We start from the raw sequence: 23,484 nt of genomic DNA, 5'->3' as shown, positions 1-23,484 counted from the left end.
GAGAGAGAGAGAGAGAGAGAGAGAGAGAGAGAGAGAGAGAGAGAGAGAGAGAAAAAAAAGAAAAAAAACAAAAAAAAAAAAAAAAAAAAAAAAAAAAAAAAAAAAAAAAAAAAAAAAAAAAAAAAAAAAAAAAAAAAAAAAAAAAAAAAAAAAAAAGCCAAACAAACAAAAACAAAACAAAAATCCCCCAAAAACTAAAACCAAAAACATGAACAAAAACCAGTTTTACTCTTTAACCCGGGATAGTTTGGACCTCCCTGTATAGCCCAGGCTGCCCTCCTCCTACTTCGGTCTCCCAGGGGGCCGGCAGTAGAAACACACACATTACACCTGGTTCACAATGTAAACTTTTTAAAAAGATGTGTGTGTGTCTTGTGTTTGCATATGCTTGTATGTGTGCCGTGCCCATGGTACCAGTGGAGACCAGAAGGTGCTGGATTCTGGGAAATGGATTGTAGATGATTGTGAGCTATCATGTGGGTGCTGGGAACCGGATTCCAGGCTTCTGAAAGACCAGCGAGTGCTCTAAACTGCTGATCCAACTTTCCTTCCCCTAGAGTGGATAGGAAACAGCCCAGACTCTATTGTGTACTTTTCTTCTGGTTAGAAACTCGGACTTTCCCTTGGGAATTCTCTGAGCTTCCAAGTCAGCCCCAGGCATCCTGAGTACAGCCAAGTCTCCACTGGGGCAGAACCAATCAGGTTACTGCGATTCTCTGGGTCAGAGACAGGCAATGACCTCACCACGCCAATCAAAGCCAGTCTCAGACTTTCTGGGTCACCTCCGTAGCTCTCCAGCTGCCAGGCAGAGGGTGTCAGCCCAGAGAGAGCTAGGGCCACCTGTCACTGCCTAAAAACAAGCCCAACAGAGGGAGGCAGACAGTTTTGCTGCAGCTCTTGGCTCCAGTTCCACCTGCACTCAGACTTTGCCTCTTTAGGGCCTCCCTCTCTTCTCAGCTGTTGTTTATGTTTTGAACATCTGCCAGCACATATGTATGCGCATCACATGAGTGCCTGGTGCCCTCCAAGGCCAGGAGTGGGCAGCAGATCTTCTGGAACTGGAGTTACAGTTGTGAGACACCATGTGGGTGCTGGGGACTGAATCTGACTCTTTGCAAAAGCAGCAAGTGCATAATCCCAGCACTTGGGGGGCAGAGGCAGGCGAATCTCTGAGTTTACAGCCAGCCTGGCCTACAGAATGACATCCAGGATAGTTAGTGCTACACAGAGAAACCCTTCTTTGAAAACAAGTTAATTAATTAAAAATAAAGGTATATGTATTTGACTTGGCATGGTGGCACAGGTCCTTAATCCCAGTACTCAGGAGGCTGAGACAAGTGGATCTCTGTGAGTACGAAGCTGGTCTGATCTACATAGTGAGTTTCAGGCCAGACAGAATTACATGGTGAGACCCTGTCTCAAAACACACACACACACACACACACACACACACACACACACACACACACGAGTTGGGGGCAGGAGAGATGGCTCAGTGTTTTAGAGCACTTGTTCTTGCAGAAGACCCAGGCTCATTCCCAGCACCCACTTGGCAATTCACAACTGCTCATAACCCCATTTCCAGGGGATCTGACATTCCTTCCTCCAAGGGCACCAGGCACATATGTGCTATACAAATATACATTCAAGCGAAACATTACATATATGAGGGTTTTGTTTTTTTGAGACAGAGTTTCTCTGTGTAGCTCTGGCTGTCCTGAAATTTCTTCTGTAGACCAGGTTTGTCTCAAACTCAGAGAGAGATCTGCCTGCCTCTGCCTCTCAAGTGCTGGGATTAAAGATGTGTGCCACCGCCGCCTGGTGAAATATTGGTTTTCAATCAAGTATATGTGTGTGTATCTATATGTGGGTATGTATACGTGAGCGCAGGTGCTCTCAGAGGCCAGAGGTGACGCATCCCCTGGAGCTGGAATTTCAAGTGGTTGTCTCCCGACATAAGTGCTGGGAATCAAACAGAGGGCCTCTCAAAACAGCAATCCACACTCTTAGCTGCTGGACCATTTCTCATCCTTTCCCATGCCTTCTTAATTCTCTTTTAAGAAGTAAATGCTGTTGGTGAAGTAGTTCAAAACAAAACAAGCAAACAAAAAACAAAAGAGAAAACAAGTGAAGGCATTGAGAACTGTTAGTTTAAGGCCAGTCTGGGCTGCACAGTAAGACCCTGCCTCAACCCTCGTGCCCCCAACCCAAAAGAAAAAAGAATAAAGTCGGAGTTTGCACTTGTGAAAACCTAGAGGATATACAGCTCAATCCTATGTACTTCACTGTGTATATACTAGATCTCTAGAGCCAGAAAGATGGCTCAGGACGTAAACGCCCTCGCTTGCTGTCATGCCTAACGACCTGAATTTGGTCCCTAGGGACCCACATGATGGAAGGAAAGAACAGACTCCCACAGGTTGTCCTCTGCCCTCCACATGCATTGGGCCTCTAATTAAAATATCTGTAAAGACATAAGGAATGCTAATTAATGATACGCAGACTGAAGGTTGGCTCATGACTGTAATTCCAACACTCAGAAGACAAAGGCAGGAGGGTCAAGGCAAGCTGAAGGCCAGCATGGTCTAAGTGAGTGAGTTCTGTATCAGCCTGTTCTACATAGTGAGTTTGGGGCCAGCCCTGTCTATTTGTAGTGAGTTCAGGGACAGCCTGTTCTATGTAGGAAGTTCTGAGCCAGTCTGGTCTATGTAGTGAGTTCAGGGCTAGCCTGTTCTTTGTAGTGAGTTCAGGGCTAGGCTGTTCTATGTAGTGAGTTCAGCGCCAGCCTGTTCTATGTAGTGAGTTCAGGGCTAGCCTGTTCTATGTAGTGAGTTCTGGGCCAGTCTGATCTAGGAATGAGTTCAGTGCCAGTCAAGGCTAGAATGAGATTCTTTTCTCAAAAACAAACTCTCAAAAGCCCCGCAAATCTCTCCAAACACCTAAATGCTTTCCTAGATGGATATATGAGGTGGCCAGCACATTAAAATACTAGCAATAATGACGACAGCGGCAATGGTTGTGGTGATCGTGGTAATGACAGAATCTACATTGTGGGCACAGAGAGGTGCAGCTTGCGGTTTTCTCTACTGCTGGATGTAGAAACTTTCTGTCCGATCTGGTGGCCCAGAGCTGTAATCCTAGCTACTAGGGAGGTTGAGGCGGGAGTTTTACAAATTCAAGGCTTGCCTCAGCTGCAAGGTGAGTTCAAGGCCAGTCTCGGCAATTTAGTGGTTCTATTTCTAAATAAAGTGGAAAAATTTGGCTGCAGCTGGGTGCGATGGCATACACCTGTTATCTCAGCACTTCAGAAGTGGAGGCAGAAGGATCCAAAATTGGAGGCCCTTCATGTCTACACAGTGAGCTCAAGGCATGAGACCCCTTCCCCCGATGGAAAAAGAAAAACAAAACAACAACAAAAAGCACTAGAAGGATTTGGGATGCCATTTCGTTGAGAGAAAGAAAAGAAATGAATGCACACACAAAACTTAATTGGGGGTTGCTTACAGATAATCCAGGGTTCAATTCCCAGCACCCTTATGGGGGCTCACAACTGTTTGCAACTCCAGTTCCAGGGCATCCAAAGCCCTCTTCTGACCTTTGTGGGGACCAGGCACAAACGTGGTGCAATAAATATATGTAGGAAAAATACCCGTAAAATAAAATAAATAAATCTTAAAAAAAAAAAAAAAACAAAAACAAGCAAGCAAACAACTAATTGACTAAGATTCTGTCACCTGATTCTTTCTGTTTGGAGACAGGGTCCTGCCCTATTGCCCTGGATAGCCTGGAACTTGCTATGTACTCAGACTGGCCTTGAACTCACAGCAATCCTCTTGTTTCTGCCTCCCAAGTTGGTAGAAGTGAGCCACCATGTTTGGCACTGCAGGGTGGTTTTAGCTGGTATGCCTCTGACCTTAAATTCTGAGAACTAATTCTGCAACTCCAGAATTCATGTTTCTTCAGGAGAGTGGAAGATGAGCAGGGCCGGACCACCCTATGCCCCCTGTGGTCCCACACGCCCTACAGTCCCTTACCCACGCAGTGACGTCCATCCCGTGCCCCCTCGTAGCCTTGGTCACAGACGCACTGGAAGGAACCGGGCAGGTTCTGGCACACGGCGTGGGCACCACAAAAGGATCGGTTCCGACACTCATCCACGTCTGCAAGCACCAGCAGGCCATTTCAGCAGGGCCATATCGAAATCTCAAGTCCCCTCCACATCCCACCTACTACCCAGTGGACACCCACCCTGGCATCCGCCCCCTGGTGTGGGCTGATAACCAGGGTCACAGGCTGGCATGCAGCGGTAGGAGCCAGGGGTGTTCTCACAGCGCTGCGCTCCGCAAATCGCAGAGCCGTATTCTTGGCACTCGTCCACATCTGCAAGAGAGTAAAGGAGGGACAGAGGGAGGAGAGTCAAGGGCCTGAAATGGGGGGCAGCGGGGGAGGGGGGGTCACTGATGCTGCTTCCAGTTGCTGAGTCCTGTAGCTCTTAAGTCTTTTACTGCCATTTCTGAAACAACTGTAACAGGACCCCGCCCACCTCAGGACCTTTGCTGACGCTGTTCTCTTTGCCAGATATGTCCCCACAGCTATGGCCCCCTGCCCCTCATTTCACTGCCCCCCTTTTTTGTTGAGATTTCCTATGGGAGCTGTATTTACATCATTCATTTCAGTGCTCCAATTAATTCCCCCGTCCTCCCCACTCCCTTTCAAATCCATGACCTCTCCTCCTCCTCTTTCCTTCGTCCCTCCCTCCCTCCCTCCCTCCCTCCCTCCCTCCCTCCCTCCCTCCCTCCCTTCTTTTTAAGTTGGGACATGGTCTCACTATGGAGCCCTGACTGTCTGGCTGTCCAGGAACTCACTATGAGGACCAGGCTGACCTTGAACTCACAGAGATCTGCTTGTCTCTGCCTCCCAAGTTTTGGAACTAAAGCCATAGACCACCATGCTTGGTTTATTTTTCTTCAATTTTAAATTTTGTTTAGTTTTAGAGGCAGGGTCTCAAGTAGACCAAGCTGGCCTTGAATCCTACGTAGCCAAGGAAAACTGTCAATTCCTCCTGCCTCCGCCTTCCAGTTACCGGGATTGTAGGAGTGGACGCCACCACGCCCGCTCTCCCTCAAAAGCTAGCGTTACTTCTTATTTAGAATCTCAAGAAGCTAGGCTGACCCCAAACTTGTCACACAGCCAAGGATGACCCTGAACTTCTGATCCCCCACCCTCCACCTCCCAAATACTGGGTCACAGGACAGCGCTCGCTTTATGCCTTTACCCAGTGTCCATCTGTCTTGTATCAACTGAGGAACTCAGTCTCATGGCCTCTTTCTGTGATTTTTTTGTTGTTGTTGTTTTGTTTTTGGTTTTTGAGACACTCTTTCTCTGTTTAGCCCTGGCTGTTTTGGAACTCTCTTTGTAGAGTTGGTCTCAAACTCACAGAGATCCATCTGCCTTTGCCTTCCAAGTACTGGAATTAAAGGCGTATGCCACCACGCCTGGTTCATAACCTCTTTCTTTCTTCTTTTTTAGTTTATTTTTATTTCACATGACTGGTGCTTTGCCTGTACATATATCTATGTGAAGGTGTCAGATCCCCTAGAACTAGAGTTATAGACAGTTGTGAGCTGCCATGTGGGCGCTGGGAATTGAACCACTGAACAACTTCTCTTCTGGAAGAGAAGTCAGTGTGCTCTTAACCACTGAGTCATCTTTCCAGCCCGTAGCTTCTTTCTTAAACCTGACTTTAAGCTTGGCATGGTGAAACATGCTTGTAATTCCAGCACTTGGGAGTCAGAGCGCATGACTAGAACATAGTGCTAAGAAGGCTGAGGCAGGAGAATTGTTGCAAGTTCCAGGCAAGTGCATCCTACAATAGTAAATTCCAAGCCAGCCAGAGCCACACACACACACACACACACACACACACACACACACACACACACCCGAGTTGGGATCGAGACAGACTGTCTCACACCAAAAAAAAAAAATAAGTTGAAGGTCAGCATGGCCCACACAGCAAAACACTGTGTGAACAAAACACGCTGTCATCATGTCTATAAAATGATCGGTATGCTGACAGGGACCATCCTGCCATGCAAACTCCACATCAGTAAGGATTTCTGCCTGTCAAGGCATCAACAGCGCCTGTCACATAGAAACGGCCCCCGAGTTATCTGTGGAATGATCTCTGAATTTATTTACAGTTACCCACCCCACTCCCCCCACAGCTCAGGAGGGCAGAGGTTTAGTTTGGCTCCTTTCCTGCCGTGCCCTCACCCCAGTCTGACATCCAGCAGGTGCTTCCTGAAATCTTTGGAACTAATGATTGAGATTTGCATGAGTCAGAGGTTTAGCCACTAGGGAGCGAAGTGCAGCCCATAAGCGTTTTGTTTCACGGGACACGGAAAATACTGATCCACATGGCACACTTTCCCTCAAAAACATACTAGAGCAGCTCAGTCAGGGGAGGCTTCTAGCTCCTCCCGATTCCTGATAAGAGAAATCCCTCCCCATAATTAAACACACACACAGGGGTGGCAAATTTCCACCAGAAAACAGCGGGGGTGGGGTGGGGGGAGTGTTAACCTAGGATCTCTTCTAGGTTTTTGAAGCAGGCTGTCTCTCCTCTAACTCCCAGGGAAGCAGACTCCAACAACCTGTCACAGATTTGGGATGGGGAACTGTCTTACCATCACAGGTGCCCTCAGGGCCAGGGTGATAACCAGGATCGCAGTCACGCACACAGCGGTAGGAGCCCGGGGAATTTTCACAGCGCTGAGACCCGCACAGGGCAGGTCCTCGTTCACGACATTCGTCAATGTCTGAGGACAGAAGCCGGGGGAAACAAAGAAGGAGCAGGAGCGTCAGGAAGGAGAAGCAGCGGTGAGGGTAAAAGTCAGGAGAAGCAGGGAGGCAGCGGAGTAAGGCCTCTCACCAAGGCACGAGGCAAGATCTGGGCCAGCGCGGTGCCCGGGAGGACAGACGCACTCAAAGGAGCCGTCAGTGTTGGTGCAGATGCCGCTCTGGCAAAGGTCCTCCTCGCTGCACTCGTCCACGTCTGCAGGACAGAGCAATGGAAACCCAGGGCCACATCCTGCTCTGCTTAATATCCCAGGCCACACCCCTCCAATTCCCCCATCCCGACCCTCCAAGTCCCATAGCCTTCAAGGAAGGGCTCACCCAATCTGTTTTAGGCCCCGCCTTTTCTTCTAAGCTCCGCCCCCGGTTGGAGTCCTTTCTAGTCACTACTTAACTGTCAGACTCCAACTTTTCCTGACATGTCCTCCATGATTGCCACCTCCAGGTTCCGAAAGCTCCACCGGTCCAGTGATCCATGCAGATTCCCCCCAAACCTCCAAAAACGCCTGCTCTCCGCTCTCTTCCTCTTGTCCCGCCTTTTCCTTCTGTAAGCCCTTCTTTCTGCCCTCAGATACAGTCTGGGCACTGACCCAGACAAGAAGCTCCACGAGGTCCAGGCCGGTAGCCAGGGGCACAAGTACAGGCAAAGGAGCCATCCGTGTTGAGGCACTCTCCGTGGGGGAAGCAGAAGTCGCCTTCCAGACACTCATTTATGTCTAGGGCACACAAGTGTCAGGGTTGGGCTGCTGGTTCCCAAAGGAAGCACTGCCCATCATGTAACCCCACCCGCCAAGTTGAAAGCTTGAAGGCTAAGTTATTTTGGAAACTCCTTTCTTAATCCATTTTATATCGCTAATGGGCTTTGCCCAAGAATTCAGGCCTTACTCAGGTGAAGTATCTTACCTGCACAAGGCCCGGGGAGACCAGCTGGTGCCCGGTAACCTGGAGCGCAGCTACAGTGGAAAGAGCCTCCCGTGTTGGTGCACTGGCCGTGGAGACCACAAGGGGTGCCCGAACTGCATTCGTCCACATCTGTGGGGAGGGTTGGGGGGCTCATAGGGGTCCATTAGAGCAAAGGGATTGGTGAGAGTCATGGGACAGGATCTTGGAGGACAGATGAGCACCCCAGGATTTGACATCCCGTGGATCTGGGTTTCGGAGCCTCCCTCTACTGGGATCCTGAGGTCAGCGAAAGGGACTCTCTGGATTGGCACTGGGGATCAGAAATTAACCAAGGGAAGGGATGAACTAGGATTGTTGGATAAGATTCTGCTTGATAAATGTATCAAAGTAAGCCATAGTTGAGAATCCTGCCTGATGTCAGGGTCAAGGGTCATGTACCCAAATAAGCTTCAGGAAAGAGAGTCTGAGAAGGGCTGTGGATAGAGAGTGAACCAGAATAACATGGTCAGGATTGTAGAGGGTTTTGTCTGTTTGTTTGTTTTTTGGTTAAGATCAAAAGGCACAGTCAAATTTAGGGTCATGGGACAGTAAGGATTTAGAAATGTATTTCTGAGACACAAGGTCAGGGGTTGTCAGCAAGGGTCATGCATGGCTAGTCCCCAAAAGTTCCAGCTGAGTCACATGTTCCTAGGTTACAGTCAAGTCAGTCACCGCAGGTGAGGGGGACACGGGTCAGAGTAACACTTGGTTGTCATCGCCAGTGTAAGGGGACTGAGATTCAGGTCCCAAGTTATGGGTCAAGTCAGGGTCACGAACCAGGTCACAGGTCAAAAATCTGAGTGATCAGGTTAAGGTACAGGTCCCAGATGGGCCTGCTCTCACCAGTGCACCTGCCACGGTGCAGGTGGTAGCCAACAGGACAAGGCCGGCATTGGAAGGAGCCCGGTGAGTTCACACACTCCTGCCCAGGACACGCCAGGTGGTTCTCACACTCATCCACATCTGAGGAGCAGGGGAGAGAGTGGTCTTGAGGAAGTGGCCCCCCCACCTCCTCACGCATTCACAATCCTCCCTCCCCGGTCTCACCCTCGCACTCGGAGCCAGCAGCGTTGGCTTGGAAGCCTGTAGGGCAGACACACTGGAAACTCCCTTCTGTGTTCTCACAGCGGCCATAGGCACAGGGCGAGGGGCTCCGGGCACACTCATCCACATCTGGGCAGAAGAGGCCAATCAAGCTGAGAATAGGCATGGGCCCCTTCCTACTGCCATGCCCACCTACCCCAACCACCAATTGTTTTTTGTTTTTCTTCTGGGGGGGGGGATTTTTTTTTCTTTCAGAGACAGGGTTTCTCGGTAGCTTTTAGAGCCTGTCCTGGAACTAGCTCTTGTAGACCAGGCTGGCCTCAAACTCATAGAGATCCGCCTGCCTCTGCCTCCCTAGTGCCTTGGTCTTCCTGACGGCTAGAAAGACTATTAAATGGCTGGACCGGGTTTGACTCTGTCCTCCTGGGAGGAGGAGACAGCCTTGAAAGGCCTGGGTGGCTGGTTCAAGAGTAGAATGCTGACTAACATGGTGTTTCCGGTCTGCAACCCCAGCACTCAGAAGGCTGAGGCAGGAAAAGGGTCTCGAAAAAAAATTAAACAGGAAGAGGGTCAGGCATTAATTGATTAATTGTAGGTGGTCACCCTTCATACCAGCACTCAGGAGGCAGAGGCAGGGGGTCATGCGTTCAAGGCTGCTACATGAGGAAAACATAGATGCTCTCTCATTCGGGAGAAAGGAAAGAAGATAGAATTCAGCCAGATCTGCCCGGCCTTCTCAATACTCTGGTCACCTGACCTGTGTCACAGAGGCCATCCTAAGGCTTCTCTACTCTCTCCATCCCCCACAGCAAGCCATGCACAGTGCTCCAGGCCTGGGCTCAGCACCCTCACCTTGGCAGGGGGCCCCTGGTCCTCGGGAGCGGAAGCCAGCTGGACAGGCACAGTGGTATGAGCCTGCGGTGTTGTCGCAGCGGCCTGGCCCGCAGGGTGGAGGGTGCTGGGCACACTCATCCACATCTTCTTCACACGTCGAGCCGCGGAAGCCAGCCGGGCAAACACAGCGGAAAGAGCCGGGCAGATTCTCGCAGACTCCACGGCCGCAGAGGCCTGGGCTCTGGGTGCATTCGTCCACATCTGCAGGGAGCAAGCAATCCCCAGGGCCTCTGGTGGGATTCATGCCCCCCATACACCATGCTACACTCTTTCTGAGCTCCCTCACCTTGCTTTTCCATCCTCCCTATTCCTCCTTCCTGTCTTCCAGCATCCTGAATCTCCATCCTCCACCAATTCTAACGGAGTTGTGTGGTTGGTTCCTGGAACTCTGCCTCGCTGGTCCCCATGAATTGAGTTGCATTTGTCTTCCAAAATCCAGTCACCTTTCCTAGTTACTCACATCTCAGTCCCTTCTCCATCTGCTTCTCCACGCTCCATGACCCAGCCCTTCTGTTTTCCATCACTTGGCTTTTCCATCTGATCCAGGTCACATTAGACTCTCTGACCCTGGTCTGCGACCCCCATCAATAAGCCACCCTTTGCCCCATTGCTCAGTTTCTCCAACCTTATCGCTACCTATCCACCCCTCACCTTACATCCTCTTTCTTTCTGTCCCCTTCCAGACCCTCACCCTGGCAGCTGGCTCCGTGTGGCGCTGCTTGGTATCCAGCGGGACACACACATAGGAAACTGCCTGGCTTGTTCTCGCAGCGCCCGCGGTCACACGGCGGCGGCACGCGCTGGCACTCGTCCACATCTGTGGGCAGAACCCAGAGGCTAGAAAGCGGCAGACACCCAGACTCCCTGAGCCCTGAGAGAAGATGTGAGGCCGAGGGAGGAGCAGCAGGGGCAGGACAAGGGCGGGGCGAAGCTAGGACCAAAGCTAGTCTGGGGCGTGGCTAAGGAGGTGGGCAGGGCTAGAGTGGGTAGGCTTAAAGCGAAGTGGTGAGCGAGTCGGGAAGTTAGGACCGCAGCTGAGGAACAAACTTGGAGAGGACAGGACCTGGGAAAGGAGAAGAGCAGGAAAGGAATCTTTGTGGCCCAAAGGAAGAAAAGGAAGGCAGGGCCAGGGCCAGAGAACGAACGGGCAGTTTGGGGTGAGAGCTGGGGGTGGAATCAGGATTCGTAGTCAGAGTAACTGCAGAAATGGTAGAATTCAAACCGGGCCTGGAGGCGTGAGCTCATCCAAGATAGAGAAGGCGGAGCTAGTGAGAGCCCAGCTTGAAGGGGATTTGAACAAAAACTGGGCCACAGGGAAAGAAAGGTTAGATCCAGAGTAGGGATGTGGCCGAGCTGATCTTGGAGCGGTGGCCAGGGCAGAACAAGGTGCAGACCGGCGTCGGGGAGGCGAAGGAGCAGCCGTGAGCGGTTCTATAGTGAGAGCAGAACCAAGACCCCTGCAGGGGTGGAGCCGGGGGTCGGACGGGGCGGGATTCTCACCCAGGCACTCTGTAGCCCGCGGGCTTGCTTGGAAGCCTGTTCCACACACGCAGCGAAAGCTGCCTGGTGTGTTCTCGCAGCGTCCAGGAGCACAGGGCATAGGCACGCGGCGACATTCATCTACGTCTGAGGGCACAGAAAAGGCTAGTTACATGGTGGCCAGGCAGAGGACTCTCAACCGCAGCTCCGCTTCACTGAACCCCCTCTGGCCAGCTCACCTATGCAGCGAGTGCCATGGGGGTTGAGTCGGAAACCAGGGTCGCACGCACACGTGTAGCCACTGGGCCGGGGAACGCAGCGTCCCGGACCACAAACCTGGGGATTGCGCTGGCACACGCTGGAGGAGGAGGGATCTGGGGGAGACAGTCAGCCAGGTTCCTACAACTCTGAACTTATTGTCCATCCCAGAACAGTGCCCTTAGTTCCCTTAAGGTACCTTTAGGAGTGTTCCCTCCACAAGCGTAATCTTGGAAGATCAGGTTGTCATTTACCCGGAGAGAATCTCATCAGATCTGCCTGAACCTACCCACAACGGCATTCACAGACCCCCTACTTCAGAAACCTCTCAGGATGCCCATTTTACAGGGTAAGAAACGGTGGCTCGGGGTTTCACTGCTCGTGCAAAAGAGGACTGGACCCTAACTGTGACTCCAGTACCTGAGGGAGCCACTACCCAAACCTTCCAGTTCTTCCCTCTCCCCATCCTTCCCCACTCTATCACCGTTCAAAACCTCCACCTCTGGAGCCTTGCCCCACAGAACTTCACAGGATCTTGGCTACTGCCCTCAGATTCCCACGGCACCTGATTCAGGACTCTCTGGACCAGTCCAAGGAGGGGTGCTGGGCAGGGCAAATTCAGGACGTGGCCGAGATTCAGGCTGTGGCCGGGGTTCAGGCCGAGGCCGGAGTTCAGGCTGTGGCCGAGATTCAGGCCGAGGCCGGGATTCAGGCTGTGGCCGAGATTCAGGCCGAGGCTGGGGTTCAGGCCGAGACCGAGTGGGCAGAAAGCCTGGTTAAAGAAAGAATACTTTTATTGGGACCTAAATTTAGGTGTCCTTGCCCCCTCCCCTCTGTTTCCTATGGACCTCAGGCAGCACCTGGAAATTTAATCGAACCCCATCCGGGATTCAGCTCACCTATGGGTGGCCGAGCAGTGGGTGGTGGGGCGCGTGGTTGATTGAAGGTCACTCGAGGTGGGTCCTGGCTCAGGGGTCTCGTATTGTAGCGGAGATCAGAGGCTGAATAGTGGTAACCAGGGCCAGCTGGGCAAATCTCCCGAAAACCCTCTGGGAGCAAGACAAGGGGAGGTCAGGAGAGGAGACAGATCTTGTGAGCCGTAAGCAGGCTTTGGCCAGGAACAAAGCTTGACCTAAGATAGTGTCAGGAGTCTGGCTTATGCGCCGGAGGGAGTAGTGTACTGGCCAAAGAATAAGATGTTCCAGAAGCCAATGGTAGAGCCACGAGAGTTTCCCTCATTTGGGAAGGTGGCAGAGAGTTCTGGTCAACCTAACTTCAAGGTTTGTGACCCAGGAGTAGGCGTGGCTAAGGATAGAGGTAAAGTCCTGGGTTGAGTCTACCACAATGAGTTGATCAGAAGTTGGGAGTGTGGCCAGGTTTGAAGCCGCTAGACCTTAGAGCCGCACAGCAGGGCCTAGCCAGAGTCTGTGTGTATCTGTTAGGAAAGAGTGGATCGGAAGGACTAGCTCACCTGAACCGTGAGGTGGGCACAGCTGGCAGCCGCGGCCCCAAGCCTTGCCCACACGGCTACAGCAGCAGATTTGTTTGGTGATGTTTCGAAGAATGGGCAGCGAGCATCCGCCATCATGGAGCACTCGGTAGCAGGGCCCCTTTGCCTCAGAGATCACGTGTTGGGCTGGGGGATGGGAGGAAATTCTTCAGGGCGGGTGAGGAGTTCAGCCGTTCTGGGAGAGGGGAATAGGGGAATGGTCCCAGGGAAGATTTAGTGGGTAGGTGAAAGGGGCATTAAGGGAAGTCGGGGGAGGAGGTCTGAAGAACAGTTGAGAGTGCCCAGGGCTTAAACAGGGCATAACGGAGAAGCTGGATATCAAAATCCGAAAGCTGTCTAGAGGTCAATTGGAACTCAAGACTCTGGGAGCCTGAGGGGCCTCGATATAAAAAGTTTGAGGGCTGGAGGGGAACTTCTGAAATCATCGCAGAGGTCTGGTTAAAGGTCCAGGCTAAATCTGAGGGGGGCCTGAAAGTCTAGAAGGGTTTGTGTGTGTGAGGGAATTAGGGTCCACGAATACTCGGGAATGGGGTCTAAGGTCTACAGCCGTTTGGGAGCCAGATGCAGAACGCCCCTCCTGGTGGCTCACAGATGCAGCTGCCCCGGGAGGAGTCCAGCAGGAAGCCGTCGGGACACACACACGTGTACCCGCCACGAGTGTTGGCGCACTCCCCGTGTTGGCAACGCCCACCTGTGGCGCACTCATCCACATCTGCAAGAATCGAGGGAGTGTTTGGCGAGTTGGGGACTACATGCTTGGCAGTCACTCTTTATACTAGACAAGCCCTTGCTCCCCGCTGTCCCTTACCTACGCAGGACCCGTTAACCCTCTCGAAGCCGGTTGGACACGGTCCATTTGGGCCATTCACTCGGTTGGAGTTCCCTGTGCAGAAAGGAGGGGTCGGAGCAGAAACAGGTTGGCAGACAGACAACCGAGCAGTTTTAAAGAAAGATTACGTGGGAAGGGCTAAAAGGAGTGAGGTGTGGTTTGAGTACCAAATTAGTCTCCCTTTGGCAGCTTAGTAGGTAACTTCGGAGGATCTTGAAATGCATGGATGAGATAAAGGAACCAAAGCCGACTGAAAAGTGTGACCAAAATCACAAAACAGGGTAAATGGATTCAACGGTGTGTGTGTGGGCGGGTGTGGGGGGGGGGACCTAGAATAGACATGACCTCCGTACCAAGGTAGGTATAGCTAAAATATGTGACTGGGGTTTATCTGTGCCGGAGGAGAAGAGGCGAGGTTTGGGGAGGATCTGGGGCTTACCCAGGTGCTCCGAGCACGGCTGACAATCATGAACACCCCAGGCCAAGCCCTCCCCTCGGCAGCATACTTCCTGAGTCCGGAGCCCGGGCAGTGGCGAAGCACACTGTTGGGGAAGCGATGGGTGAGCGCGCCCCCGCGCGGTGGTATGCTTTAGGGGGATACCCCAGCCCGCGGGCCTGCTCTCACTTCGCTTCCGCGCAATTCCCTGAAACAGTAACCGAAGCCGGAGGCGTCTGAGTAGCCATCCTCGCGCGGCGCGCTCTGTGCCAGCACTGTGTAGGGCGCTGCCGCCTCGGCCCGTGCTGCCGCCTCAGCCCTGGCTAGGGCTTCAGGGTTCGCCTCTTCCCAGGGGCCTGACACACGTTCCACCTGGTGCACCACTACCGATGCCTCCTGAGGGTGCTCCACGTGCACGCTCACCATCGATGCCACACCTGAGCAGAGGCAAGATGGACAAAGGGCTATGTCTACACGTATCCTGCCTTGTTGGGAATAGATTGGAGAGGTGAGCTGAGGTATTTGATATCTGGGTAGGTTTCTTGGGGGTGGGGGTGGTAATGTAATCTGGCCTGCAGTTTTCAGTGATCCTCCTGCCTCTGCATCCCATTGGTGGGATTACAGGTAGACGCTACCAAACCGGGCTTGGGAGGGTAGCACGGAAGGCGACAAACTTGATCAGAGAATGGTTAAGTCCCTGAAGTGAAAGGGGACCAGAGGCCCTTTGGCTAAATTCTCCTTACCATGTTCATCATCACGGTGGTTGGCTAGTGGCATGGTGTACACGGAGCGGGTAAGGCCCGGCATGGCTGGGGCCGGGGGCCGGGCCCCCGAGGAATGCAATTGGCAGAATTTGCCAGCGAAATCCGGGGGACAGAGGCAGCGGTCAGGCTTCACACACACACCACCGTTGTGACAGATCAAGGGGCACAGGTCTGAGGAGAAAGTAAGGGGACACACACACACACACAAATCAGTACTATGCCTGTGTCAGATGAACCCAAGCTAACTCAGTTCCCAGCGCTGTAACGCGAGGCCCTCACGGTGATTCATCCAACATCTCTCCACCTTAGGTGTTTTCCGTTTATTTGCTTTTGTGTTTTGAGGTAGGGGCTAATGTAGCCCAGGCTAGCCTCAAAAACCCAGAATATAGCCGATGCTTGAACTCCTGATCCTCCTACCTCCGATTCCCAGCTCCGATTATAGCAGTATATCACCACCACACCAAGCTTTTATTTTAGCTGTCGTGTGGCCATTGGCCAATCTTGCCAACTACAGGACTACATCAGTTGGGTCCAGTGGTGAAGCTATCTACTACATAGTCCGGTCTACTAAGTGGGCTCACTCCGCCCCCTTCCTCTCTCTTCATTCACTTTCCCATTTTCTGGCGGAGTTCAGACATTCTAGCCCCGCCCATACAGTGCTATTCCCGCCCATTGGATTATCTCCGCCTACCATAGCTCTCTTTACCCAACCCGACACTTCCTTTTTCTGCCTCCTTAGCTGGACTCCAGGCGTCCCAGCTTTTTCCCTTGGCCAATCACTCCTTTCTAGCCCCGCCCACACGGCCTCCCACCTGAGATTGTAAACTCCGCCTAGCCAGGACACCTGGTACCTTTAGTACCGCCCACTCTCTTCCCTCTGATTTGCCGTGGATCGCGCTCCTCCTATGCCAGGGCGAGTTTGGAGACTTAGTCCCGCCTACTCCCTCAAACAGTTCGCAGTTTTAGCCTTCCCTCCGAGCCTTCGGTAGCACAGGCGGGGCAAGTAGCGGGGACGCGCCTCTACTCCCCTCTGCGCGCCCTCCCTGGGCCCCAGGCCACCTCTGGGCGGGGCACTGCCAGCTGTGCGGCGGGGTAAACAAAGAAAGGGGTGCTGCGGGGGCAGGGCGTCGTCTCCGCATTCCGGACCCTTGGGGAGCCCCGGACTGCTGAGCCAAAGGAGGCCGGACGTGTCTTTTGAGGGCACCCCCCCTCTCCTTCCCCTGGGGCTGCCGAAAACAGCTGGAGACAGCTGCGCTCAAGGGAAGGAGGGAGCAAGCAGCCCGGGCGGGCCGAGGAGGTGTGTGTGGGATTTCAGAAGCCACAACTGTACAAAAGAGAACACGGGGCGGGGCACCTCACTTTAGAAAAGTCAGGGGACAGGAGTCCTTGGTAGGTATGCTCGTGGAGGCAGTACTCTGGGGTTCAAAGACGACCCAAGATTCCTAGGAGGCAGGGAGAGGCTAGCTCAGAGCCAATCTAGGCTCTCAACTAAGAGTCTTTCAAGTCCTTTGGGAGAGTTGCCTAGAAAACAGGACTCGACTACTTTCTGGAGGCGGGGGTGTGGCCCATGTGATGGTGCGGAGGACAAGGAGAAATGGAATCTGGACGTTTCCAGCATATTAAGAGTCTCAAGTTGCTGGGACCTTAGGATTCTGTGGAAAGCCCTACTCCTTCCTAGCTAAGGGCCTAGTTGCCTTAAGTTTTGATTAGTGGCTGTCTGTGATAACAGCGTGGTCTCTGGAGTGTTCTTGGGAGAATTCATGAATTAAGACCAGTTCTGGGGTTCTTTGATGGTAGGGAGGAGTCCAAAGTTCCTAGGGGATGGGGCAAAACCTGTAGAGAGGAATTGGGAATCTACATTAGAAACAAGAAAATAGGAGGCTATGTGGAAAGGGAATTGGGGGGAGGGGTGGCGAGGAAGACATCTCCACTTAGGGCTTGCGCTAGAGGGTTTCTGGGGAAGTGGGAAGCCGTTGGGTGAAAATACTAAAGTTCTCCAGGGAGGGGCGCAGCTTGGAGATGTCCCTCCGAAGACGGAGAAGGAACTTCTCTGAGGAGCTCCTGAAGTGTTTGACCCGGGGTAAAGAGGGACCTTAGGATCCCGTGGTCAGAAACCCGGATCTCCTGTCAGGAGTGTTAAGCCTGGACTCCAGGTACCTTAATGGGGGTTCTTAAAATGACAAGAGTTTAAGAAGGGCTCAACTGAGAAGCAAGGTTGCAAAAATGGCACTGTCCCTGTTAGGTGGAAGCCACCAAGGTTAGGGGCATTTCTTAGTCTCTTAAGTCATCCACTCCCTGCTCTTGACTTGACTGTAGACCCTCCCCCGATCCCCCAACTCAGGGTGACCATACCAGGGGCTTCCTGCTAGGACAAAGCTATCTTCATGCCCCCCACCGTTGGAAGAACAGGGAGCTAAGGACATCAGGGTCTTGCCGAGGTCAGCCCGCCTTCACATGTCCCTCCTTGTGCCTCCAGGGGCTTGGCACCCGCCTGGGCACGGCGCCTGGCACGGGCGAGTTGGGGCTGGGCCGGGAAGGAGTGAAGGAAGGAGGGAGGAAGGGGCGGAGAAAGGGAGTGGTAGCGGGCGGGGGCTCAGGCGGGAGATGAGCTCACGCCGGCCGGGTTGGGCTGGCTGGGGGCCAGGCTGGGCGAGTTCTCGGCGCCAGGGGCCCCACTCCCCATTCCAGAGGGCGTGAGGAGTGGGAGACAAGTAAAACCCGACCCCCAGAAAGCCATTCCACCCCCACACTCTGGGATAGCAGGTGGCTCGCCCACCACACCTCACCTGAACCCCAGAATGCTCCCCTTGTCTGAAGCGCAAGCTCGTCTCCCTCCTCCCCCAGGGGGCGCCCTTTCCCCAGGCCGCCTATCTGGATATCTGTCGCACGTGGAACCGCAGTAGTTCAGGTCTTGCCGAAAGACACTGTCTTTTCTGGGCCCCATCCCTCTCAGCTCTTCATCACAGGCAATCCCATGCTGGACTATTCTCCCCCTCCCAAAGCCAGACACAGAACCTTGAGACATCCCCCGCGCGACCCTGAAACAGTCCCTGCTCACTCACTACGCACAATCTCCGAATTTGGAACCTTTCCCAAAAGTTCCCAGGACCCTCAATTCTGAGATCCCCGCCTTGACTGAGAGGGATGAAAGCTAATCCCAGTCCGTTCACGTGGGACACCACAGGTCCTCGAAAACACTTATCGCTCCTGAGATCAGCGCCCTAGGAACCAACTCCCCAAGCTAGGAATTCGGAGCCCCCTTCCTCAAATACCCCACGAACTCCCCAGCACGTCTGTACATGGAATCTGGGCTCCTGATCCCAAGGGCATTGTCTCCGGGATCCTCCCTCCGGGCACTCCTCCCTCGGGAGCACCATCCCGCACTCACAGGCGCGGAAGCCGGGTCCCCCCGGGGCCGCCCCGCCGGGCGCGCCGCTGTCCACGCTGGTGGCGTTGCGGGGCGCGCAGGTCGGGGTACAGCGGGAGCCTGTGGGCCCGTGGATGCAACGCAGGCCGCACACGGCGGGGGTGAAGCGCACGCGGAGACGCTCTCGGGGTCGGCCCAGCCCGGGCTGCGGCCCCAGCTGCGCCAGCAGCACCAATAGCGACACCCAGAGCAGCCGCGCGCCGCCCGCCATGGCTGCAGCGCCGCGCTCCACCGCGCCGCCGCCCCAGCCCGCCCGAGGGGCCCGGCCGCACCCGCTCGCCCGCCCGCCCGCGGGGGAGGGCGGCCGCGCCCCCGCTCAGCCCCCCCCCCGCTCCCTCCCGGGCGGCCGCGCGGGGGCGCGTGGGGCTGGGCGCTTAGCCAGAGGCGCGAAGGCTGGGCGCTAGACTTGCAGGGGGAAGGGGAGGGCGCCCCCTCTGCTCCCAACCGCGCTCCAACAAGTGGATGGGGCCCGCAGGGGAGTAGCAGGGAAGGGAACAGGTGGGGGCGGGCGGGTTTGCCCTCATACAGAGTTGAATCCATACAGAGGAAATCCATCAGGGTAATGGGGGTCGCATTTGGGGACCCAGCTAAAGGATGGTCCTCTGACTAGGCATAGGGAAAGGGCTCCATCAAGACAGCGGACAAGGATGGCCTATGTGGGCAGCGAGGTGGCACATCTGTGGGTGATGAGAAGGATCAGTGCACAGGGCACATAAAGGAATTGGAAGAACTGGATTCTGGAGAGGAGGCTCCGGGGGGTGAGGGGGAGTGAGCTACACCTGAAGATGTTACATCAGGCCAAGACTCTACACCTGGTGGAAGAGGTCGGAATGGATAAAGGCAAGGGATGGGTGCAGACTGTAGGTGGGGGTCCTCACATCTGGTCTGGGGCTAACATCTGGAAAACTTTAGGAAGGAGGGGATGCATCTGGGCTGAAGGCCACACAGCAGGAGGGGGCTTCCGAGGGTGGTTGAGCCTTTAGAGAGATCTAGTCTGGGGTACAGAGCTGGAGTAAGAACAGGGCCAAGGGAGGGTCTGGCATGTAAGAGGGGAAAGCCTTTGGCCCCTAGCCGTCCCGCAATCTTGGGCATTCTGTGCCCGGGCAGGCGCCAACCCGCACAATCGCTTTTGTTGTCTGGGCTGGTTCAGCCTCCCTCTCTGCTGGGCGAGTTGCCCCCCTCTTCAGTCGCAGGAGCCCGAGCCCGGACGCCTGGCTTCCCGGCCCCACCCCGATGGGTCAGCGCCTTTGGCCTGCGTCTAGTTCTGTCCCTGGCTCACCTCGTACTGCCGGACGCAGGGGTCCCTAGAGGTGGCCGCGTCCTGGGGAGTGGGGTGGACTGAGCTACAATGGGGGACTGGTTGGCGGCGGCAGCACCGTGGGAACCAGACGGCTTTATCTGGCCCGGAACCATCCCCCTCCGCCCCCTACACGGAGGAAGGGCGGATGTTCTTACCCCGGGCCTGGCCGGCAGGGGCGCGATGTGGGGGCCTCCTTTTCAGCAATGCCCGGGCCCACGGCCCTCGGGGACGCCTTTGCCTCAGCAGAGCTCGGGCCTCCTGCAAACTGGGTGGAAGGGGAAGGAAGAGGCTGTCACCACTGTTAAATTGGTTCCCTTACCTCAAGGAAAGGGCCCCCTAAGCTAGAACTTCTAGAAGTGCTCTGCCCAACACTGCCCCCAGCCCTTTTATGGGGAGCAAACCTTGGGTGTTCTTTAGAGAAATGCTTTCAGAGAGAAGAGAGAGAGAGAGAGAGAGAGAGAGAGAGAGAGAGAGAGAGAGAGAGAGAGAGAGAGGAGAGATGTGACTTAGATATGGAAGGACATAACAAGAACAGAGAGATGAGATGATGGAAAGAAAACGGGGTGGGACATAGAGACAGAACAGATCAGGTGGAAAAGACCCAGTGATTAAGCTGGGCAAGGAGGAGAATCCATAGAAACACAGTGACTACAGTATGTGTCGCTGTGTGTGTATGGGGGGGGGGGAGAAACTAGATGTCCCTGAGGGAAGATCACGGAGGAATCACGTGCTTACGTCAGTGGCTGCCAGTTGAGGGACACCTGTCTCTTCTCCACCGGGCTGGGGCTGGACACTGGAGGTGTTGGGGTCAGGCACCCCTGGAGGTCTGTGCACCTGTCACGTGGGCAGTTTCGGAGCCTGCAAAAAGCTTCAGAGACAAGCAGGGACTCAGTGGGACATCAGGGAGTCTGCGCCTCTATTGAATGCACCTTCTATTCATTTTGGACGAGGCTGGAGAAGGGAACCTCTCACCCCCTACCTACCCGCATCCCATGTGGAAGAACCCACCTCTGGGACAGCGGTTCCTCCTAGGTGTCTGGCCTAGGCAGCAGAGACAGGCAGCAACACTGTAAAGAGAAGAACGGGGCGGTTCAGCTTCCTGGCACCCCAAAACTCCCCAAAGGAAGGCGGGGTGGATCACAGAAAAGAAACCAAGACAAGACTTGAGGGAACCCCAAGCAGATAAGTAACTTAATGTGAGGCATTTCTCTGCATGCCTGTGCAACCAGAGGAGGCAAACTAGGCTTTCAGTATAAGCTACAAAAAATTTACATCTATGTATCTTATGAAATTCATCATCATCAATCATCATTATTCGAGACAGAGAGTCTCATTATGTAGCTCTGGTTAGCCTCGAACTCGTTATCATTTTGAGACAGGTCACACACGGTAACCCTGACTGTTCTAGAACCTACTGTGTAGCCCAGGAAGTCCTTAGACTCACGACAATCCTCCTACTTCATCCCCTCTAATGCTAAGGTTACATACGTAAGCCACCACGTCAGGCTTAAAATGATTTTAAGAAACAGTCAAAAGAGATCCCTAAGTGCCCAGCCTGTCTGGCATCCAGAACTCCGCCCACTAATTCGACGCGAGTCGGTACTCAGCCGCCATCCTGAGCCTGGCCGGTAGGTGGCGCCACACACACAGACCTCAGTGGCTGTGCACCGCGGTGTCTCCTTAGATTGCGGGTCCAGCTCAGTGCTGAGGTGGAAGGGGATACCGGAGTCCAGGATTGGGAATCCCGAGGCCTGACTTTTATCTGGTTCCTGCCTTTCCAGGCTGAACGTCCTGGGACCAGCGTCTCCTGGTCCTCGGGCTTCAGTGTCTGAGAGTACTTTACTGGACATGTCTCCGCGCCACAGGGTCTCAGCGTCAGCCCCTTCAGGGTACTGCCAGAACGTCGCAACCCAGCCCCCCCCCCAGACAAGTCCATTATCCCCAAGTTAAAGGGGGGCGAGGAATGAAGGTGCACGTTCAGGCCCAGAGAAGACAACCCTGGAAGATGCTGAGAAAGGGAATCCAATGCTCAGACCCATTGCAGATAAGTAGGGTTCAGTGGGTTAGCAGGCTATCCCGGGGAAGCCTTCGAGACCCCCCAACCCGGTCGCCATTCCTCCCGCTTTTTCTCCAGGTTAACCCCTTCCCAGCCCCGCCCCCGGCGCGGCTCGGGTTACTAAACGCATTCCCAGAGACCGAGGCGGGAGCAGGGCCCGCGGCCTTTGTAACGGAGCGGAGCGCAGGGATGCCAGGCGCAGGGCCGGAGTTCTAGGCAGACCGTCTCCTCCGATCCTGTCACCCGCAGAAGAGATGGATGCCTGTAACCCCCAAGTTAAAAAACTATCCTGGATCTTTCCGCCAAATCATTCGTAATTCAATCCTGATGAGCTCCGATCTCAGCATACTAGAGCATCAGAAAACCCGAGTATCCCCTACACAGGTTCCCCTAGTCCCCCTGCCAGCGGCCCATTCGCGTCTTCCTATTCCATTAGAAAAAAATAGAGTCCTTTCCAAGTAACCCAGCGCCCCTAGAAACTCATAACACGGCCATTTTTCTTCAAGACCTCACCACGACCTTCTAGCACCTTATTTTGTTGGGCACTCAAGAAACTTGGGGAGCTCCAGGTTAGTTCAAGGGCCCCACCCATCTCATTCTAAGACAAGTGGGATCTTTACCGTGGTACAACTATCCCCCAATAAACTCGGGGATTGGCTGGAACCTTATCCATCCCACCACCCTAGAAGTCTCAGCACTTCTCGAATTTTAGCGCCTGCAAAATACGGACTCCTAATAGATCCAAGAGCTTTGACCACAGCATCCTACCAAAAGCATTTGCTTTGGAGTCTCCTAAATCTGAGGGTGTTGCTCCTCCGGAACTATCAGATTTACTGGGTGCAGCACGCATGCGGAAGAAGAGTCTGCAGTGGGCTTACCCGGCCTGGTGGCCCGGGACCACCTTGTCCTCTACGGCCTGGCTAGAGCTGGGGGTGGGGCTGGGGCTGCTAGCAGAGGTGGCAGTTGAGAGCAGCAGCAGGAGGAGGAGGGGGCGGTGGCCACAGAGGCCAGACCGGCGCATCCTGTCGGGTTCAGAGTCCGGCTCCGGGAGGGCAGTGTGTCCAGTGGGTCCCGATCCGCTTGGCCCCAGCCCCGCCCCCTCTCCCGCCCCAGCCGGAGGCCGACTCACTTTCTCCACCGTGCAAGCCTGGGGCTGTGAAACTTCCCGCCAATCAGATCCCTGCGCTGCCAGCGCTCTGAGAGAGGCCAATGGGTTCGCGACAGGGGAGGGGCTAGACGGACAGGTGCCGGGCGGGGTGGCCCAGGCGGGGAGTTCTGGAGGTGGGAGGATTTCCAGGATCAGGTACTTGACTGCAACAATCTCTCTTGAGCAGGGCCAAGGGACAAAAGTGGTCGCCACCGAGATGGATGCATAGGGCGGTCCAGGTCCTCTAAGCTGGACTTAGGCTAGCAGGCCTCACCCCTCGCTCAGGGCTGGGAGGATTCTGTTAGAATGTAGCTCTCTGGTTAATGGAACTGATAGTTCCCCCGGGTACGTACCTATCAGGTGAGAGACCAGATTCTGCTGCTGTACCAGACTTAATGGCAGTCCCCAGGATGAGGCAGGGAGATCCTGAGCTCCATGCCAGCCTGGGCTATATCATGAGTTCTTCCTTTCCTCCTCAGCCACCCCAAATCTCGAAGAAACAAGAAAGTAGTATTGGGGTACTAATCTTACATCCGACCC

General features: G+C 54.2%; 2 protein-coding genes across 4 annotated transcripts in view; both read right to left on the bottom strand.

Annotated features, from left to right (window-relative positions):
* Positions 1 to 18,705, bottom strand: part of LOC126492539 (latent-transforming growth factor beta-binding protein 4) — a 29,781-nt gene extending 11,076 nt beyond the window's left edge. Inside the window, exons 1-21 of one of the 3 annotated variants that reach the window (XM_050129018.1) lie at positions 18,403 to 18,705; positions 14,994 to 15,185; positions 14,440 to 14,687; positions 14,254 to 14,356; positions 13,794 to 13,868; positions 13,575 to 13,697; positions 12,947 to 13,111; positions 12,375 to 12,524; positions 12,041 to 12,247; positions 11,457 to 11,591; positions 11,239 to 11,364; positions 10,430 to 10,555; positions 9,697 to 9,939; positions 8,848 to 8,973; positions 8,644 to 8,763; positions 7,762 to 7,890; positions 7,449 to 7,574; positions 6,935 to 7,057; positions 6,690 to 6,821; positions 4,249 to 4,380; positions 4,035 to 4,160 (exon numbers count right to left, since the gene is read on the bottom strand). In XM_050129018.1, coding sequence (XP_049984975.1) covers positions 4,035 to 4,160; positions 4,249 to 4,380; positions 6,690 to 6,821; positions 6,935 to 7,057; positions 7,449 to 7,574; positions 7,762 to 7,890; positions 8,644 to 8,763; positions 8,848 to 8,973; positions 9,697 to 9,939; positions 10,430 to 10,555; positions 11,239 to 11,364; positions 11,457 to 11,591; positions 12,041 to 12,247; positions 12,375 to 12,524; positions 12,947 to 13,111; positions 13,575 to 13,697; positions 13,794 to 13,868; positions 14,254 to 14,356; positions 14,440 to 14,687; positions 14,994 to 15,185; positions 18,403 to 18,652 — 3,157 coding nt within the window. In that variant the 5' untranslated portion in view covers positions 18,653 to 18,705. The remainder of the gene's footprint in view (positions 1 to 4,034; positions 4,161 to 4,248; positions 4,381 to 6,689; positions 6,822 to 6,934; positions 7,058 to 7,448; positions 7,575 to 7,761; positions 7,891 to 8,643; positions 8,764 to 8,847; positions 8,974 to 9,696; positions 9,940 to 10,429; positions 10,556 to 11,238; positions 11,365 to 11,456; positions 11,592 to 12,040; positions 12,248 to 12,374; positions 12,525 to 12,946; positions 13,112 to 13,574; positions 13,698 to 13,793; positions 13,869 to 14,253; positions 14,357 to 14,439; positions 14,688 to 14,993; positions 15,186 to 18,402) is intronic. The other 2 variants (XM_050129019.1, XM_050129021.1) reach the window with 2 other exon arrangements.
* A 1,162-nt stretch (positions 18,706 to 19,867) lies between these two features.
* LOC126492555 (latent-transforming growth factor beta-binding protein 4-like) lies at positions 19,868 to 22,866 on the bottom strand. The gene is made up of 4 exons (XM_050129049.1): positions 22,676 to 22,866; positions 20,750 to 20,808; positions 20,477 to 20,609; positions 19,868 to 20,006 (listed from the first exon to the last, which is right to left on the bottom strand). The coding sequence occupies exons 1-4, from the start codon at positions 22,816 to 22,818 to the stop codon at positions 19,868 to 19,870; spliced, it is 474 nt and encodes a 157-aa protein (XP_049985006.1). The 5' UTR covers positions 22,819 to 22,866.
* Between the last annotated feature and the right edge of the window lie 618 nt (positions 22,867 to 23,484).

This window comes from Alexandromys fortis, unplaced genomic scaffold, assembly GCF_014885135.2.
Source record: "Alexandromys fortis isolate MF-2015 unplaced genomic scaffold, M_Fortis_MF-2015_v1.1 scaffold_293, whole genome shotgun sequence".
Taxonomy (NCBI): Eukaryota; Metazoa; Chordata; class Mammalia; order Rodentia; family Cricetidae; genus Alexandromys; species Alexandromys fortis.
This window is presented reverse-complemented; position numbering and strand designations above follow the sequence as displayed.

Excerpts from the sequence above, each read along its gene's own strand:
- LOC126492555 (XM_050129049.1), bottom strand. The coding sequence starts at position 22,818 with ATGCGCCGGTCTGGCCTCTGTGGCCACCGCCCCCTCCTCCTCCTGCTG. Across the intron at positions 20,809-22,675 it reads GTCCCGGGCCACCAGGCCGG|TGTTGCTGCCTGTCTCTGCT; the intron begins GTAAGCCCACTG and ends TTCTCTTTACAG. Across the intron at positions 20,610-20,749 it reads GAGGAACCGCTGTCCCAGAG|CTTTTTGCAGGCTCCGAAAC; the intron begins GTGGGTTCTTCC and ends TTGTCTCTGAAG.